Here is a 16738-nt window from a genome sequence, read left to right on the forward strand (position 1 = left end):
CCAAAGATTGGGACAAAAAGTAATAATAGAAACAAAATACAAGATTAGTGGCCAAATGCAGCTTGGTTACATGATTGTACTGTGGAATAATTAACCAGTATCATTGGAGTAACCCCACTATAAATCCAGAGTAGAATCTGATCCTAAGTAAAACCTACCAACCTACCAGTCTTTATCAACCCTTAAGAGTAAAATCGTGACCCCACTAAAAAAAAACCTCTCATTGTCTTCCATGGAGCCAGAATTTCACCATTAGGGATTGTGTGTGTGTCACCTCAGTGGCCTAATAATGTTGTCCTCTCCCACAGCAAAGCCTGTAGGCAGAAAGGGCAACCAGCCCAGGAAATAATTTATTTTGTAAAGGTTTTCAGAGGCTGTTTCCTTCAAGAGGGAAGGGCTTTGAGGATGCAGGGATGGTAGTGGGCAGATACCAAAGGACCTCTGCATGAACATAAACTCCATGCTACCACATCCCCACAGTAGCAACATAATGTATCCTGAAAAATGAAATTTAACCATAGAAAATGCCTAGAATTTAACTGTAACCTCTTAAAAGATTAACATGCTTGCATTTCAAGAAATTGCAATACTAATAGTAAGTTTTTCTCTTCCAACCTGTATATTAAGTTCCATCACTTTTGGTCCAATATGAATCTTGTTATGGCAAAATATTTTGCATAGTTCAATCTGCATGCATTCAATTTTTTCTTATACTCCTAAAAATTTTACACTTCTAATTACATACTTGTCATAAATCTTCTGTATCATAGTTCTGAATGTTAATATGAAATAAAGTAAACACATAACTAGTTGACACTGAAAGGTAGGTTTGTGGAAAGGGGAGAAAAAAGAAAATCATATTAGCCTATCTTTGATTTAGCTGTTTAAACTGAAACTCAAAATGTACCCAGAAGAAAAAACCATGTTTGAAATTCTTCCATTAAAATAGGCTATTATTTTGCCTCCACCAATCCCTCTAGTTAAATTTCCATCTTACACACGAGCTGGACAATATACCCATGTCTACAGAAATCAGCAAAGTTCTTAGTATCTGCTTAAGCAACAAGGAGTCTGGTGGCACCTTAAAGACTAACAGATTTATTTGGGCATAAGCTTTCGTGGGTAAAACAGCACTTGTGTTTTACCCACGAAAGCTTATGCCCAAATAAATCTGTTAGTCTTTAAGGTGCCACCAGACTCCTTGTTGTTTTTGTGGACACAGACTAACACGGCTACCCCCTGATACTTAGTAACTGCTTGTCTTTCTCTTCTTCTTACATTTTATGAGCTTGATCCAAAACTCAGTGAAATCAATGAGAGTCTTTCCATTAATGGTAAGGGGCTTTGGATACTGCCTTACATTCTTTTTCTCCTTCATTTTCAAAACTGGTACAACAAAATAACTTGACACTTAACAACATTCAATTTTAAATAATTTAATTGGTAGGATTATGGGCCTGATCCTATTCCTGTTTAAGTCAATGAAGCTTTTTCCATTGACTTCAGTGTAAATGGTTTCCAGTCCATTAGCAGTGCCTTCACAAGCTTGATTTACCTTCTTCAAAGCCATCACGGAATGACCCAGAGCGGCTCATAGTTCTACTCTTCTCATCTAGTGACATTGAGCTATTCCGGAAGCGCGTGTCACTGTAAGGATCATAAGGACCATCTGCATTGGAAAGGCTGTGCGTCCGTAGCATGGTTGGATTTGACAAGCTCATCTGGACCGCAGTAGTAGGGCTTGCTGAAAAGTAAGGAATATATAGTAGAACAGGAAATTCACATACCTATTTCTTGTGCAGTTACCGAAAAAAGACTGTTTTCTTATAATCAGATATAAATTTCTGCCTGCATATCTTCTTGGCTTAATTTCCTTCCTGCAATGCAGTGGATTCATACAAGAGCTATATAAACTAAGTTAAAAATAAAAAGGTCAGCTTCGGCACAGGCCTTTGAGTCTTTATGTTTACACTGGAAGTTCAGTCAAGTCAATATCACCACACAGGCAGGAACTAATTAATTCTAAATTCATTTGGAATAGTTCTCTCTCCAACTGGAGTAAAGAGCCCAAACTAATTTAAATGATCTTTTGCAGCGGTTCTCAAACTGGGGGTTGGGACGCCAAAGGGGGCCCCCTTTGAATTGGGTCACCAGGGCTGGCTTAGACTTGCTGGGGCCCAGGGCTGAATCCTGAGCTCCACTGCCCAGGGTTGAAGCCAAAGCCCTAGGGCGTCAGCCCTGAGTTGCAGGAATCAAGTTGCAGGTCCCCTGCCTAGGGCTGAAGCAGTAGGGCTTGGGCTTCAGTCTCCCCTTCTGGGGTCGTGAAGTAAGTTGTGTTGTCAGAAGGGGGTGGCGATGCAACGAAGTTGAGAACCCCTGATCTTTTTCATAAACAGCATAATCTGTGAAGTATTTGCTTCAAAGCCCTCAGAAAGACTGACATTCTCATGTGGATATAAGAGTAGCTACAAATTCAAAGAACTTTAGTTTCATAATAGTACTGCACTTTTCAACTGGTGTTTTCCAGAAAGGGATCTCAGTAAGTTACAACTGAGTGACATACATACTTGCATGCATACAGAACACATAGATCAAGGGTTTTATACAAATATTACCCCTGCCTCAAATATCCTGTGAGGACCAATGTTGTTTAGAATATGTAAGTTCTACATCCAGGACCACCTTTTTTCTGGATTTTGTGTGCGCGCGCATGCGCTAAATTATGTCTGGTTTTTATTATTATTCAGTCATTTTGCAGAGAAAAAAATTTGATAACATTCGCCAAACTTGCCACTCAGCAGTCTGATGTTCCATGAGGTTTGTTACTATTCACCTGTTCCTCTGACTGAGAAACAGTTGGTTAGGAGTCAAGTTGAAGATTGGACTGCTGAGTCCTAGCTCTCCCTGGTCTCTCGATTTCATATCTGGTATTATGTTCTCTTGGTATCTTGGGCTCATTTATCATCGGAGATATGGTTCATATTTCTCTTAAAAAAGGTCAGTTTCTTTTTTCTTTGAAAAAAGCTATAATTACACCTGTGTCCAAAAGGGTTTGGCCCTGCATGTCAGCACTTGCTACTGAAGTCAGTGGAAGTTTACTTCCCTTGCAGTGCATCTCTTGAGCCCAAAATGTCCTGACGGATAAAGCCCAAATCAATCACCTTCCTTGTCTATTGAGGATAAAGTTAACTATCATTTTGCTGGCTGAATTGCTGAAAAGCATCTCATAAACCATCATTGGGCTTGATTTGAAAGCAATACGTTGCAGCTTTTATGGCTAGCACACTAAACTAGCTGTATTCATTTTCCTCAAAGCAGTTCCTGGAACCTTGAAGAAATAATTGATTTACAACATCTTAATGAACTTCATTTCTGGTAGCTGCATTACTTATGAAATATGGTCATATAGTTGATCTTCATGTAAATTCCAAAGTAGCTAAAAGCCCCAACATTTTTACTTTGTGAGCCTGCAAAGACTGTCATATGGTTTTGCTTGACTCGTGATATAATTCCATGCACCTGATGCAGCTTGTTTGCTGTGAACACTTTAGGAAGTTACCCCCCCCTCTCTATTTATCTTGAATTTTGTTTTAGATGTTGATTTGACAAAAACTATTTTTGACTGGTTTATAGCTTGTTTCTTTCAGTGCATTCAAATTGTTGCTAGGACAGTTTTGCTTGAGCTCAAAATTGCACTGGAAATAAGTGACCAAGCAAATTTCTACAAATCACATAGTACACAAACTGTTCCATAAATACTAGGATGCAGATAGCTCACAGGTATAGGTTTAACTTTTGGGTTTTTTTGTGGGTTTTTTTTTCATATTTTGCTTTATCTTTCTAGCATACAGATTTTTAAAAATTAACACAAAAACTAAAAACTTAACTACGGATTATTGGAGATACAACCTTTGTTTAGAGTACATTAAGTATACATATGTCACCTCATAGGATTTATGTTTTCCACATCAAAATAAACTGCAAAGGTAACTAAGAAATATTTTAAACTGGTGCACCAGACATCAGATGTGTTTGTGATAACAGGATTTCTACAGACAACTGCCCACACACCACACTGAAAGCTTAACTCGTACAATAAATGGATACTTACACAGAAAAATAAACTGTTTTAAATAGTGTCAGGTAAGAGTTCCAGCAACAGTCCGTGCCTACAAAAACCAGTAACTGAGCAACCCTGACAATAAAAACTCTCATATGTTGTGTATATATATATATATATATATATCTTTAAAGACAATAAAATGTTATACATAATATATTTGTTTCTGATATAAAATATTTTGAAACCCCTCTGATTCAGATGTTCCAGCTTGAGTGCCTAAGTACTGATTTATGTATCTAAACTGGGCCCTAAATGAACAGGGAATTACTGTGCAGTTGCTTTTAAGTTGAAAGCAAGTCTATTACTGGATAGAATTTCAAGACTATGAGAACTTTAAATTACTTTGTTTCATATGCTAGTACATTTAATTAAAGCTAGCAGAATTTTATAGCTTCTTCTAAGCAACTTTAACATTTCTTCCATTTAAAAATGTATTTATTTTAATCCAAGTTACCAAATGAAGGGATGGTAAACTTTCCAACTTAAAATTCCACTGGCTTGTCTGTGATTGTGTTGGATAAAGCTTTGTCTGGTTTCATAATAAGCTGACTGAAAGTCTATACAATGATAAAAGATACTCAAATACTTAGATGATCGCATTTTTTAATGTGCCTGGAGTTTAAAGATGAAGTAGATCTAAGCATGTAGGGAAGTTTAGGTGAATAGCTTATGTAGGGCATTTGATTATACGCACAGCACCATTCTGAATAGGGTCAATTCAGATGTACCACTTTTGATCACACCACAGAACAGTGCTGACTGGTCAGCACCCAAAGGCCTATCTTATCACAGTCAAGATAAATATTTCCTGAATTGAAGCTAGATGGTAGCATGCTGTACCCAGAGCTAGGTAGGGCATTTGGGCCTGTGAGAAGAAATGTACATTGTTAAATTCACTACTTTCAAAATAAACAATATGTGTAACAGGGTGCACTCACCTCTTAAGCACTTCTTGCTCCTGCTTCAGTGGCTCAGCTCTTCAGCTGGCTCACAGTCAAAACGAAACCCTTCCAGGTGAGCAAAAAGTCCAACAAAACCTGTATATCTGCCCTGTCCGGTTCTGGGCAGCACCAGCTCTGGGCCCTTTAAATTCAGCCTTTCACCTGGGGTTCCCAATGAGCCTTGTCACCTTCTCAGGGTTTACACAACTTTAGTGGTGGCCAGTGGGGGAACCCAGGCTGGCCCACTATTCCGGGTTCCAACCCAGGAACCCTATAAACAACAGCCATGTACCTCTTACTGCAATACTCTGCTATTTCCCTGTGCCTCTTCCCACCTAGCTTCTTATCTTCACCCCAGACCTCAGGGTTAAAGTTCTCAGGTCCTGTCTTTCCCAGTTTAAGCAAATACAGCCAGAACCACACACTGGTTTCCCTCAAGCTGCTTTGACCAAAGAGGAGCACCCTTCCATGCCCCTCTGGTCCCAGCCAGGAACTGATCGGCTAAGGCCCTGCAACTCCTTTTATCTGAGTCTGCTGGGCTCTGACTGGCTGCTTCCATGAGGCCTCTCTAGGCAGCTTCACTGTTCCTTTCTTGAGGTGGGATGAAGTAGGACTGCGGGGCCTCCTGCAGGGAGCTGCAAAGGCCAGGCACACCCTGTCACATTATGTTACACTGATCATAACGCTTAATTACTCACCAAGCTGGGAGAAATTAAATCTAGTTCCAGAGGGTGATGTTATACTGGAGCCAGATGAAAATGGAGAATTGACAGCAGTGTCCTGAAGGCCTCCTGCCGAATGTGAACGTAGCCATTCTTTTGCATCCTCTTGACTACGAAGTTGGGATGAAGGGGTGTACCTGCAAAACCAGAAATTATTTCAAAACTTATCTTAAGACGTACTTGGAAGAAATATTATTTGGGAAAAAAATCTTCAGATAAAATTTAAGGACTAAGTGATATAAAAGATATATAATTCTGAATTAAGGCTCTTATCCCAACCCCAACTCATTCCACTGGAGTTCAAAAAGTGCATCTTTTTACTATGGATTCTGCAATGGGTAAGTACAAGGGAAGGAGCCTTAAGAGCTGATTTGGCAAACACATGTATGCTTACAGTCAAGCACATAAGTCAGTGTTTGCAGAATCAGTGACTTTACTTTGGAATTTCTTTGCTTGTTTTAGTTTATACCACAATTTTATCACTATTTTAACAGCTCAGTTCATCTTTGAAGTCCCTTGGCATGGCTCTTTGGCATACTATAATCAGATTCAGATCAATGGAGCCGCTAAAAGGTAGACCTTTAAACCATGTGTATTGCAATGATTCATATTAGGAGACATTAATACATAGGCCCCTGGAAATATATCACATTTGTTCAGAATTCGTAGTATTACATCATTATGAAGGAGACTGTGTTTACCCTTCTCTTCAGGCCAAGGACCGGGTTTAATCCTGGCTACACTGAAGTCAATAACAAAACTCTCAATGATATTAATCGGGCCAGGGTTTCTCCCCTGTTCTTATACCTGTGTTAGAAGTAACTAGTCCACTGTAAGTGCTATACAACTAATAATAATAATAATGAGAGATGTGAAATGATACAGATGTCACTTTGAAATACCGTATGAGAAGTATTTGCTTATTGTGACAAAGTTCCTCCTCTACCTTGGTGGGTTCTGCGCTTTTTGGAGGATTTGCTCACCTCAGAGTTTCATGGCAGCCCTCAGTTTGGCTGCTTCTGCTAGAGACTCAAACCTGCTGTTCAGTCAGTTAACCTCATCACTGGCCAGCATGGGGAAAATGGAGAACAATCTCCACAGTCTCTGTTGTCCCACATAGTGGGTCGGGAACAAGCCAGATCCCTTTCCAAATTAGACCTTCCCTTCTGGTGTTGCTCACAAACCAGGTCAACTCCTCCTGTGTGTGATCAGGAGTTGGGGAAGATGGGGGGAACCCGGGCCCGCCCTCTATACCGGGTTCCAGCCCAGGGCCCTGTGGATAGCAGCTGTCTACGTCTCCTGTAATGGCTGTGTAACAGCTACCACTACAACTCCCTGGGCTACTTCCCCATGGCCTCCCCCTAGCACCTTCTTTATCCTCACCACAGGATCTTCCTCCTGAAGCCTGATCATGCTTGTACTCCTCAGTCCTCCAGCAGCATGCCTTCTAACACCCTGCTCCTCGCACACACTCCACTAACTGATGGGAGGTCCTTTTTTAAACCAGGTGTCCTGATTAGCCTGCCTGCCATAATTGATTCTAGTATGTTCTTAATTGGCTCCAGGTGTCTTAATTAGCTTGCCTGTCTTAATTGGTTCTAGCAGGTTCCTGATTGCTCTAGCGCAGACCCTGCTCTGATCACTCAGGGAACAGAAAACTATTCATCCAGTGGCCAGTATATTTGCCTTCTACCAGACTCCTGTATCCTGGTCAACCTCCTCCTGGCCTTGGCTAAAGTGGCCATCTATAAAACCAGGGTGAGGAGGTTGGCCGATGGAGTCTCCTGCGACTGCGGGGCCTATTTCCGATCCTCTGTCCGTTCACGCCTCCGGGCAGAGTTCCTCTGGGCGGCGTCCACTGACTCCCTTGACGCTTTTGAGGAGCAGTGGGCGCTGTCCGGGGTTCTCTGCTCAGTGTCCCCATCCGGTTCCCTTCGTTTGACCCTTTGACCGCACTCCCGTCCCTGTTTTTCATTAGTTGTCCCCCGTAATTATTTGGCTTCCCAGGTCCTGTGGATCTGCCCCTTAGGCTGGGGGGGGATCCTTTAGCAGTGGGCGAGCCTCACCCGCCCACTTCCTGGATCCCAATAAGACCAGACTCCTGTACCCCACTGCTCTGGGTCTGTCACATAATATATAGATAGAATGTCATAAAATGTGCCAAACAGGTACAGATGACAACTGACAAGATACTTTCAACTTTTTTTTAAAAGCCAAAATGGCCAAACCTACATGAGGTCTAATTGCTTGTAAATAATAGCTATATTTGTTTTTACTCAAAGAGTATAACTTTTGTCCAAAAATAGCCCTAATGTTATTGTCCCTTTTATCTTAAAAATAGCACCCAATTAAGCTCAATGGAATTTTACTTATGGGTTTCTGTATCTCTGCTAAGATATGTCATCTGGTCTTAGAAAGTAAATATTTATGGGGAATTAATCTCTTTATAAAGAGGATTGGCTTCAAATTAAAAAAAATCAGTCAAACATAACTCATATTAATTTGGAGTTCTATTTAACATCTAATTTAGGCATACAGGTGATCAGATTGCATTAAATATAGTAAAATATTGTTTGCCAATTAAGAACAATGAACATTGTAAGAACTTGGCCAAGAGAGTTTTTTAAAAGTACATTCTTTTCTTATGCCTTAGCCTCAATCCTATAGTTATAGTCACTGATTTCGGACTACTTGCATCTTTAAAGTTATGCACATGCATACATCTTTGCAGGACTGGGGCCTTTAATAGTCACTTTATTTTAACACCTATTTAAAATTAAAATAATACAAAATTAATACCTACCTCTTCAGCCCTCAAATGTTTCAATCTTAAAAGATAGTGTTTATTAACTAGATGCGCATTTGACAGCCATAGACACATTTTACACAAAAATTTCATTCTGTGAAATGCTTTTAGCACCCAGCTCAGTGTGATAAAGCTGACACAAAGAACAATGTGTTTATAGTGCAGAATAAATTGCAGCTGCAATTTGAAGCCATTGGTTCAGTGAACCTAAAAGCAGCATAAAGCAAGTCTAAAGTTTAAATGTTTTAAACTGGCCAGATATTTTCCATGAAGTCTGTAACATCGACTTAAAGCATTTAATTTGTAGCCTTAAAGTTAATAATTTCACTAAAATTGCTTCTGTTTACTAAGGGAGGAAAAATGTTTCTCAGTGCTTTTTTTCTAGATTTCAATACTCCCTACATATCAATGGTGTTTCAGGAACAGACATTTACCAAATGTTTGTCAGGTTGTATTTTTTTCTATCATGCCAAAAATTGTCTCTCTAGAGATCCATTAAAAGTGTATTCTGAAGCAAACACACTTTTAAAATGCTTTTTTTCAATTTCATCCTAAGAAGTTCATTAAGATGTTGTAAATCAATTTTTTCTTAAATAAATCTTCAAGGTTCCAGGAACTGCATTGTGAAAATGGATACACCTAGTTTAGTGCACTAGCCATAAAAGCTGCAAATTATTGCTTTCAAATCAAGCCCAATGATGGTTTATGAGATGCTATTCAGCAATTCAGCCAGCAAAAGCCACAGTTCCTGCTCAAGCAGTGAAGCCACTGGATGAAGAAAAGAAACATGTTGGAAAAGGGCCTTCTTTGAGGTGTTTAAAAAGAAAGAAAGAAAGACTGCTGCCACCCCCTGCAAAAGCAGAGACCACCACGAACAGCCACAACAGAAACACAAAGCAAAGCTCCAAAACCACAACAAAAGCTGTTATACTATGTGGAAACACCAATACCTGAATCCCTTCTTAGGCAAAGTGTTCCTATCAAGATGTGGGTCGCTGTAGAAAAGTTAAAAGAAAAGAACTTCAGAGAAGAACAAAAGGGGAGGATTAAAAATCAGGACGAGGAGAAAAGTATTAACATCTGCATCACATTTTCAGAGGAAAAAGTGATGCACCCTATCTAAGTAAACATGCAACAACAAAAAAAAAAGCCTCCTAGGCATGTGTGGATCGTGTTATACATGCATTTGGTATCATGCTAATGAATTTCATCTGCTCACAATGGTGGCCTTGCTATTTCTCCTTTACATAGTGAACAAAAATGGCTCTTTAAAAAATAAAAGACCATGCTTCAAATGAATGCTTAAAAATATATATTTAAGCAGGTGTGCAGCCACCTACTTGTGAATACTGATAATATCTCAAAGTCAAAAGATGCCTTCATACCATTTCCTTCTGCCTTCATCACAGAGCAAATGCAATCAATTACGGTCACTTAGGCCATGTCTATGCAAACAGCACTGCAGCGGCCCAGCGGTAGTGATAAAGCTGCACCATTGCAACACGTGTGGTGAAAACACTCTGTGCTGATGGGAGAGGGCATAAAAAAGCCAACCTCTGCGAGCAGCAGAATCTATGTCAGCGGGAGAAGCTCTCCTGCCGACATAGCGCTGTGCACACCAGCACTTATGCCGACCTAATTTACGTTGCTCAGAGGGGTGGTTTATACGTAAGTTATGTCCGCATAAGCTGTAGTGTAGACACAGCCTTAGTTGCAATGTAAATATAGTGGCTGCTTTTTCAAATGGGCACAGAGTTTTCAGTGTTTCTGTATTTCAACTTAAATTCCATCTTCAGAGTGAAATCAATCTATTAGCATTTGCAAAAAGCAAATATTTAAAGTGTTGTATTTTCACTTAACTGGCAAATGGACAACTGGCTTTTCATTTTATGAGGAGGGTTTGTTTTTAACTGAAATAAATACCCTGTTTAAATACATTAATTTACTGTCAAGCCCTCTAGCTAATATCATTGTCAGTTCCTAGATGTAGGAGTGGCCATATCATAGCTGAGTGCAAAAGCAAGCTGGAGTCATTAACTTCATGTCCACCATCTCTCACCTTCCTGCATTCATTGTTACAAGAAAGGACACACACACAAGCCTGCAAGACACCTACGAATCAAACTGGAATAAAGGACTTACAACACTGAGTGTACTGAACAACACTTGAACTTCATGACAAAGGTGAAAAGCCTGAAACGCAGTGAAAAAAGCAGCATGCCATAGGAATGCTGAAATGCTAGTGAGAGTTCATCATGGTAGATATGAATTGCAGGATTTTAAAATTGCCTTTGTCAAAGAAACAAAAGAAACCAAACAAAAAAACCCAACAAAAACCCCACGAACTACATCTGTCAACTCTGTATGCCACCCCCAGATTTAATTAAGTCGACTCTCACTGGCATGTCTGTGTCACAATTTACATCTGAACAACAAACACAGCAGAGGTCTCAACTGAGCCCATCTCTCACAAGACACTTTGCTTTATAAATGTGGGCAACAAAACCCAGAGCCTTTGTGCATTCTACTGCCTTGAGACAGCATTACCTGTCCTGTCTCCTGGGTAAAGTATTTCTGCAGAATTTGGGACTAGCACCAGGGGAAGAGAGAGGGCTAGAAGAACAAGTCCAATGAGACAGAAAACAAGAGAAGGAATATTAGCATGAAAAATGGAGAGAAAGGGGAAGGAGTTAAAACAAAAAACTGTTAGAACATTTTTTTTTAGTAGTTGTTTTCTGTTACAAAGATGCAACAAAGTTTTAGTAATAAAGTCATACAATAAGGTAAGGCTAAATTCCAAGGTTTCAGACACTGCCTTCTACAGACAGTGCACTCTTGTTTGCTCTGAAAGAAATTTTCTGTTCTACTTCAGTTCATATACCAGACTAATCACCACTGTATCCAAGCACTTATTGTCCAGACCCTAATTGTGTGAAATATTATTAAAACAAACTCATTAATTTTAACCAGAAATACTTGGCTTCTCAAGACAAGATTAAAATGCTGGTATTGTACACCACTACTAGATCAGCTGATACAGAAAGATAAGAAGATATGTGAAATTCAAATAGGAGGTAGCACTGAGTAATTAAAAATGTCCCACAGCAGTGGCAAGTGCAAATGAAAGACTCTTCTGAACCCATCCCCACATCTAATGTAATTCAGAACTGAATTCCTTGGTTGAAATGGCTATTTTTGTATGTTGTGGTAGTATCATTCAATATTTACCTTGTAGGAATGGCAATCTGAATTGTAATCATGAAATGTTAGTTACAGTTGTCACATCACTGATTTTTAAGATATGAACATATACTACTTATTAATGGAGTCTAAATTTAAACCTACTCACCTCTCAGACAAAGTTGTCTTAACACTGTTGGTTCTGACAAAGGGAGTCAAAGAATCATCTTTAGAAGCTGCGATCAAGCCACTGGATGAGTTATGGCTCAGCCCACCTCCACTGCTGAGAGAGATATCAATGGATTCACAGCTGGTGTGAAGACTGCTGACAGACTGGTATCCAATGCCATCCTTGCTAACAGCGGAAGAGCTACTTGCGTTGGTACCCCAAGTTAAACTGTTGGAGGGAGCTGAATGGGCCGAACTGGGACTAGAGGCTAATGGAGACTGGTTCATGTCTGTGTTTTTACTGTAAAGAGGACTGCTGCCCCCACTGCTCAGTATACCGCTGCCAGAAGGAGAATCAAGGTTACCCGGCTGGTTCAAGGTAGCATGAGGATTGGAGATCACCACTGAATTTTTCATATTTTCAGCTGTTGTGATTGGAACTTGTTTACTTGGTTTTCCACCAAAAAGTCTGTGAAAAAAGTTCAGAGAATGTAACAAAAACTTCATGAAATGGAATGTAAAATGACTAAACGATACTTTATACATATATTATTTGTCCTTAGACACCTGAAAAACTATTACTGGAAAATTACATATTCAATTATAATGAGACCTCAGATGTTACATCTATAGGAAATGGTACAATGGTAACTATGATAATAGACTGAAAACCGGTGCTTCAGAAAAAGAATTTTTTGTTGCTAGCTAAATTGAAAAGAGAGAGAAAGATAGGCTCTGCTTTAAAGAAATTTCCTGCCTGTAAATTGTCTTTCTTAGATTCATATCGACAACCATGAATTGATGGGCTTCCTTTTCCCTTCCTTGCCATTAATAAAACCCAAAGAAAATTATTATGCCAATTTCAGACACATCTTAACTTTTCCTTCTATGAAACTTCAAACATAACTTCCTCAGAACTAAAATATATTAGCCATTTTATCTTCTGTTTCCTGAAGGAAATGGATTTTACCTGTGATAATACTGAATTGATGACTTTAAAGCATGGAATATTAGACTGGCCTTTGTTCAGATCAATAAATACAGATTACTCAAATCATATTTTGAAAGATAACACAGATTTCTGAGGAAAAGATTTTGACTTTTGCATTAATCACCGAGCGGCCCATACAAAAGTAAGTATCTGAAGAACTCCCCTACGAAAGTCAATGACACCTAGAAGGGAAAGTCTGATAATTTACCCCTAAAAACACTGCCCTGTCTAAATCATGCAAATAGCCTCTATTACCTTCAGAAGAGCTATTGGAGGAAAGTTTCAAAAGCACCTGAACTATTCAAGATATCCATTTTCAAAGGGCCTTAAGCACTTTGGAACCCGAGTCTCATTGAAAGTCAGTGGCACTTAGACTTCTAAGTGCCTACATCACTTTTGAAAATTGGATATATGCTCTTAAATCACTTAAGTGCTTTTGAAAATGTCACCCACTCAGAGCTGTGGTTGGGAGATTTCAAACAGCACTCTGCTAGGAACATAACAATATACCATCTTCTATTATCCCTAAACAACTTCCTTAAGGGAGTCCTAGATTTCTTCTTAGGAGCAAATATGATCACTACATAGTGGTGATTTAACAGAGGAGATCCCTGCAATTTATATAGCAAGCCCTGCTTCTAGAATGTACTATGAGGGTGTTTATCTCTTAATTTAGCTTAATTTGGTCTTAGTTTGCTGAGCGTACTTACAACAAGCATGCCATCAGACCAAGAAGGTGAAGAATGTCTTTGAGTAATGGAGATTTTTGAGGTCAAACTAATGCTAACTTTTCTCTGAACTTGGAGGCAATACCACAAAAGAAACTAGATAAGGAGGGAGATAAGGATATTTTCATAGTGCTACCGTAGTACAATGACAAATTCCTTTCTTCAAAACAGATTGTCACCACCTAGAATATAGTCAATATGTACGACTCCCAGCCCCACTGGGATGATCTTGTCGTATGGATAATGTCTCCTGGCATACTGATTCCCAAAACCTAATTAAATGAGGTAATTAAATAAATAAAAAAGAGTCGTGGAGCTGGACATCCAAGGAGGATGGGGTCTGAAGAATCTACCTTTTGAATGCAGAACCAGCCCAACTCAGCAAGTTGGCAGTGTCAGTCTAAAGGTTAACCTTGGAAGGAGACATCCTACAGACAATGAGAATATTTTTCCGCCTCTCCGAGTTTTGACAAGAAACAGGCATAACTAAGCTGACTATTGGGTTGTGTCCTTAGGGATGCATCAAGAGAAGAGTGAACACTAAGGCTCACAAACAAGTGGCATAAAAACATGCATTGTCTTCTATGTAATATAAATTGTTTTCACATGACAGAAAGTGATAGATGAGATATGCTTGAACAATTAAGACAGTGCTAGACTTTCATAAAATAATTTAATTATGGAATTTTACCCTTCACATGCGTGTAGAAAATATATTTGCTTTCAGATTCAAGGGGGGTAGTATTTAACATACAGAAGTAGCAGTCTTTACTGCTGTCTTTTTATAGTTATAGATGCTTATTTGCATGTCAAATCAGCATGGAATATTAATTAAACACAAAGAGTGCAACAACATTCTCAATATTACACAATGACAGAGCTAGTGCCCAGCAATACACACACTAGGCAAATTCCACTACAAGCGATTTAGCTCTGCCAGGGACACATTTATTTACATAGTCTGGTGACAACTGAAACACGAAATAGCTAACCGAGAAAGTGAAGGTTTAGACTGAACCTTAACCTCCTCCACAAAAATCTCTCTAAGACACTGACGTTCTCTCAGTGTCTATTCTTAAAAGTTGCATGTAGTTCAAACGTTATACCAACGACGGGTCTAGCAAAATGGTTTTCTGGTCATCAACAGAAATGTACGATTGACTTTGATTATTAATATATTTGAGGCAAGCAACATGGACATTTTTCATTTGCAGTATAATATCAGAACAACAAACAATCTTCTAGTTTTTTGTTTTAAAATAGTAATTGCTAGAAATTAATTTTTCAACAAGACATAACTTTTCTAACGATGTCCAGAAATAGGAGAATCACTAAACTACACAGGTCATGCTGAATTATACTTGCACAGGCTTTTCAAAGATGGCCATTCATTTCAAAAGAAATGAAGTATTCCTTCTGTGCCTAGCTGGAACCCAAACCACCATTACAGGAGTTACGCTTAAGTTGGCAAGTTGAACAGAATGTGACATCCTCACTTCATTTGAAGTAGGATGATGTCAGTGTCCTTGTACAGAGATGAAATTATGATGTCAAGACAACAATGAAATCCAGAACACTGCAACTCAAAAGAGACTATGTTACTTACGATGTCAAATTAAAGCGGAAAATAATGTTAATGCATACCTTTGCTACAGTCAAGACATTGATGCAAATGCTGCAGAAAAGCAAGGAAATTAACTCCCACTCACCCAAGTACTTGTGTTAAAAATAATGGGGAAGGGAAGGGAATATATAAGGTCAGAAAAAGCTAGGAAATAAATCATTACATGAAAGAAGATTTTTGTAAAAAATAAGAAAATTCAATGCGGCTGACATAGTACCTTTAATTAAGCTGTTCTGTACCTACATACTCGGGCACCTAAGGTAAAGAGTCTCCCCACGCAGGACAACGTTACATGTAACCGAGTGAGATACTGTATTGGGCCAAGTAAGTGAACAAATGTAAATATACTGGGTCACATTACATTCTCACACTAATGCAAATCTGGAGTAACTCCATTGACTTCAATGTGTAAATCTGGCCAAACTTTGGACTGGTTCGCTGTGTTCCTGCACAATGTGTAAGTACAATGGGGTGGAATTAGGGTGACCAGATCACAAGAGTGAAATATCAGGACACATTGGGTGAACGGGGTGGGGGGTGGGGGTGGGGGTGGGGGTGGGAGTGGAGAAGAGACAGACACAGGTGCACAGCCCCGACTGGAGCCAGAGGCACACTGGTCCACCGGGCCTTGTGCTACCAGCGTGCCCCTTCCTGTTGGGGGTGGGCCCATGCTGCGCCACACAGCTCCCCTGCCCAGCGCCCCCTGGATCCACTATGCCCAGAGCCCCCGCTACAACCCTTCCACCACAAATGCACAGTTCTGTGTGCACACACACTCCGCCCAGCGCTCCCCTGCCCACAGCCCCACCATAGTGCCCAGCACCCCACACAGAACCCCCCACTCGCTAGTTTCCCAATACACACAGATTTCCCCTCCCTCCCTCCCAGTGCCCTTCCCCACAGCCCCACCACCAGAACTACACAATGCCCCACACAGACCCCCACTGCCCTGACACACACACATCTCCCCCCCTTCCCAACACCCCAAAACACACAAACCTCCCCCACTGCCCAGTGCCTTCCACACCCTCACAGTCCAGCACCCCCCCACACCTCCCAGACACTCACCTTCACACCCTGCCCTCTTCTCTCGCCGTACTCACCAGCCCTGCTGGGAGGTCTCTGGCTCCTAGGGTGAGAGCAGCGAGGGAGGGGGTCTCCACTCTCCACGTGCTGTGCCTGCCACAAGTGCGAGCTCCGTGGCTCCCACTGGCTGGGAAAAGCGCCAATGGGTGCTGCCGGAGCTGTGGAGTGGGGCTTGCAGGCGCTGGCAGCACGCAGAGAGCCCCTTGCCCCCCGTCCCTCTCTGACCCTAAGAGCCAGAGGGACCTGCCAGGGGGCGAGGTGGGGAGCCTCAGCAGTGCTTACCTGGGGCAGCTTCCGTCCCGGGAAGCATCCGGCAGGCAGGTCCCTCTGGCTCCTAGTGTGGTGGGTCGGGTGGGGTGGGCGGGGGGC

General features: G+C 40.6%; 1 protein-coding gene across 2 annotated transcripts in view; it reads right to left on the bottom strand.

Moving 5' to 3' along the window:
- The window catches only part of NAV2 (neuron navigator 2), a 344782-nt gene that overhangs the window by 38143 nt on the left and 289901 nt on the right, over nt 1–16738 (bottom strand). For both annotated transcript variants that reach the window (XM_077820144.1, XM_077820143.1), the window contains exons 15-19: nt 11942–12409; nt 11140–11205; nt 9543–9587; nt 5763–5923; nt 1556–1744 (exon numbers count right to left, since the gene is read on the bottom strand). In XM_077820144.1, coding sequence (XP_077676270.1) covers nt 1556–1744; nt 5763–5923; nt 9543–9587; nt 11140–11205; nt 11942–12409 — 929 coding nt within the window. The remainder of the gene's footprint in view (nt 1–1555; nt 1745–5762; nt 5924–9542; nt 9588–11139; nt 11206–11941; nt 12410–16738) is intronic.

Source organism: Eretmochelys imbricata, chromosome 6 (genome assembly GCF_965152235.1).
Source record: "Eretmochelys imbricata isolate rEreImb1 chromosome 6, rEreImb1.hap1, whole genome shotgun sequence".
NCBI classification, from domain to species: Eukaryota; Metazoa; Chordata; order Testudines; family Cheloniidae; genus Eretmochelys; species Eretmochelys imbricata.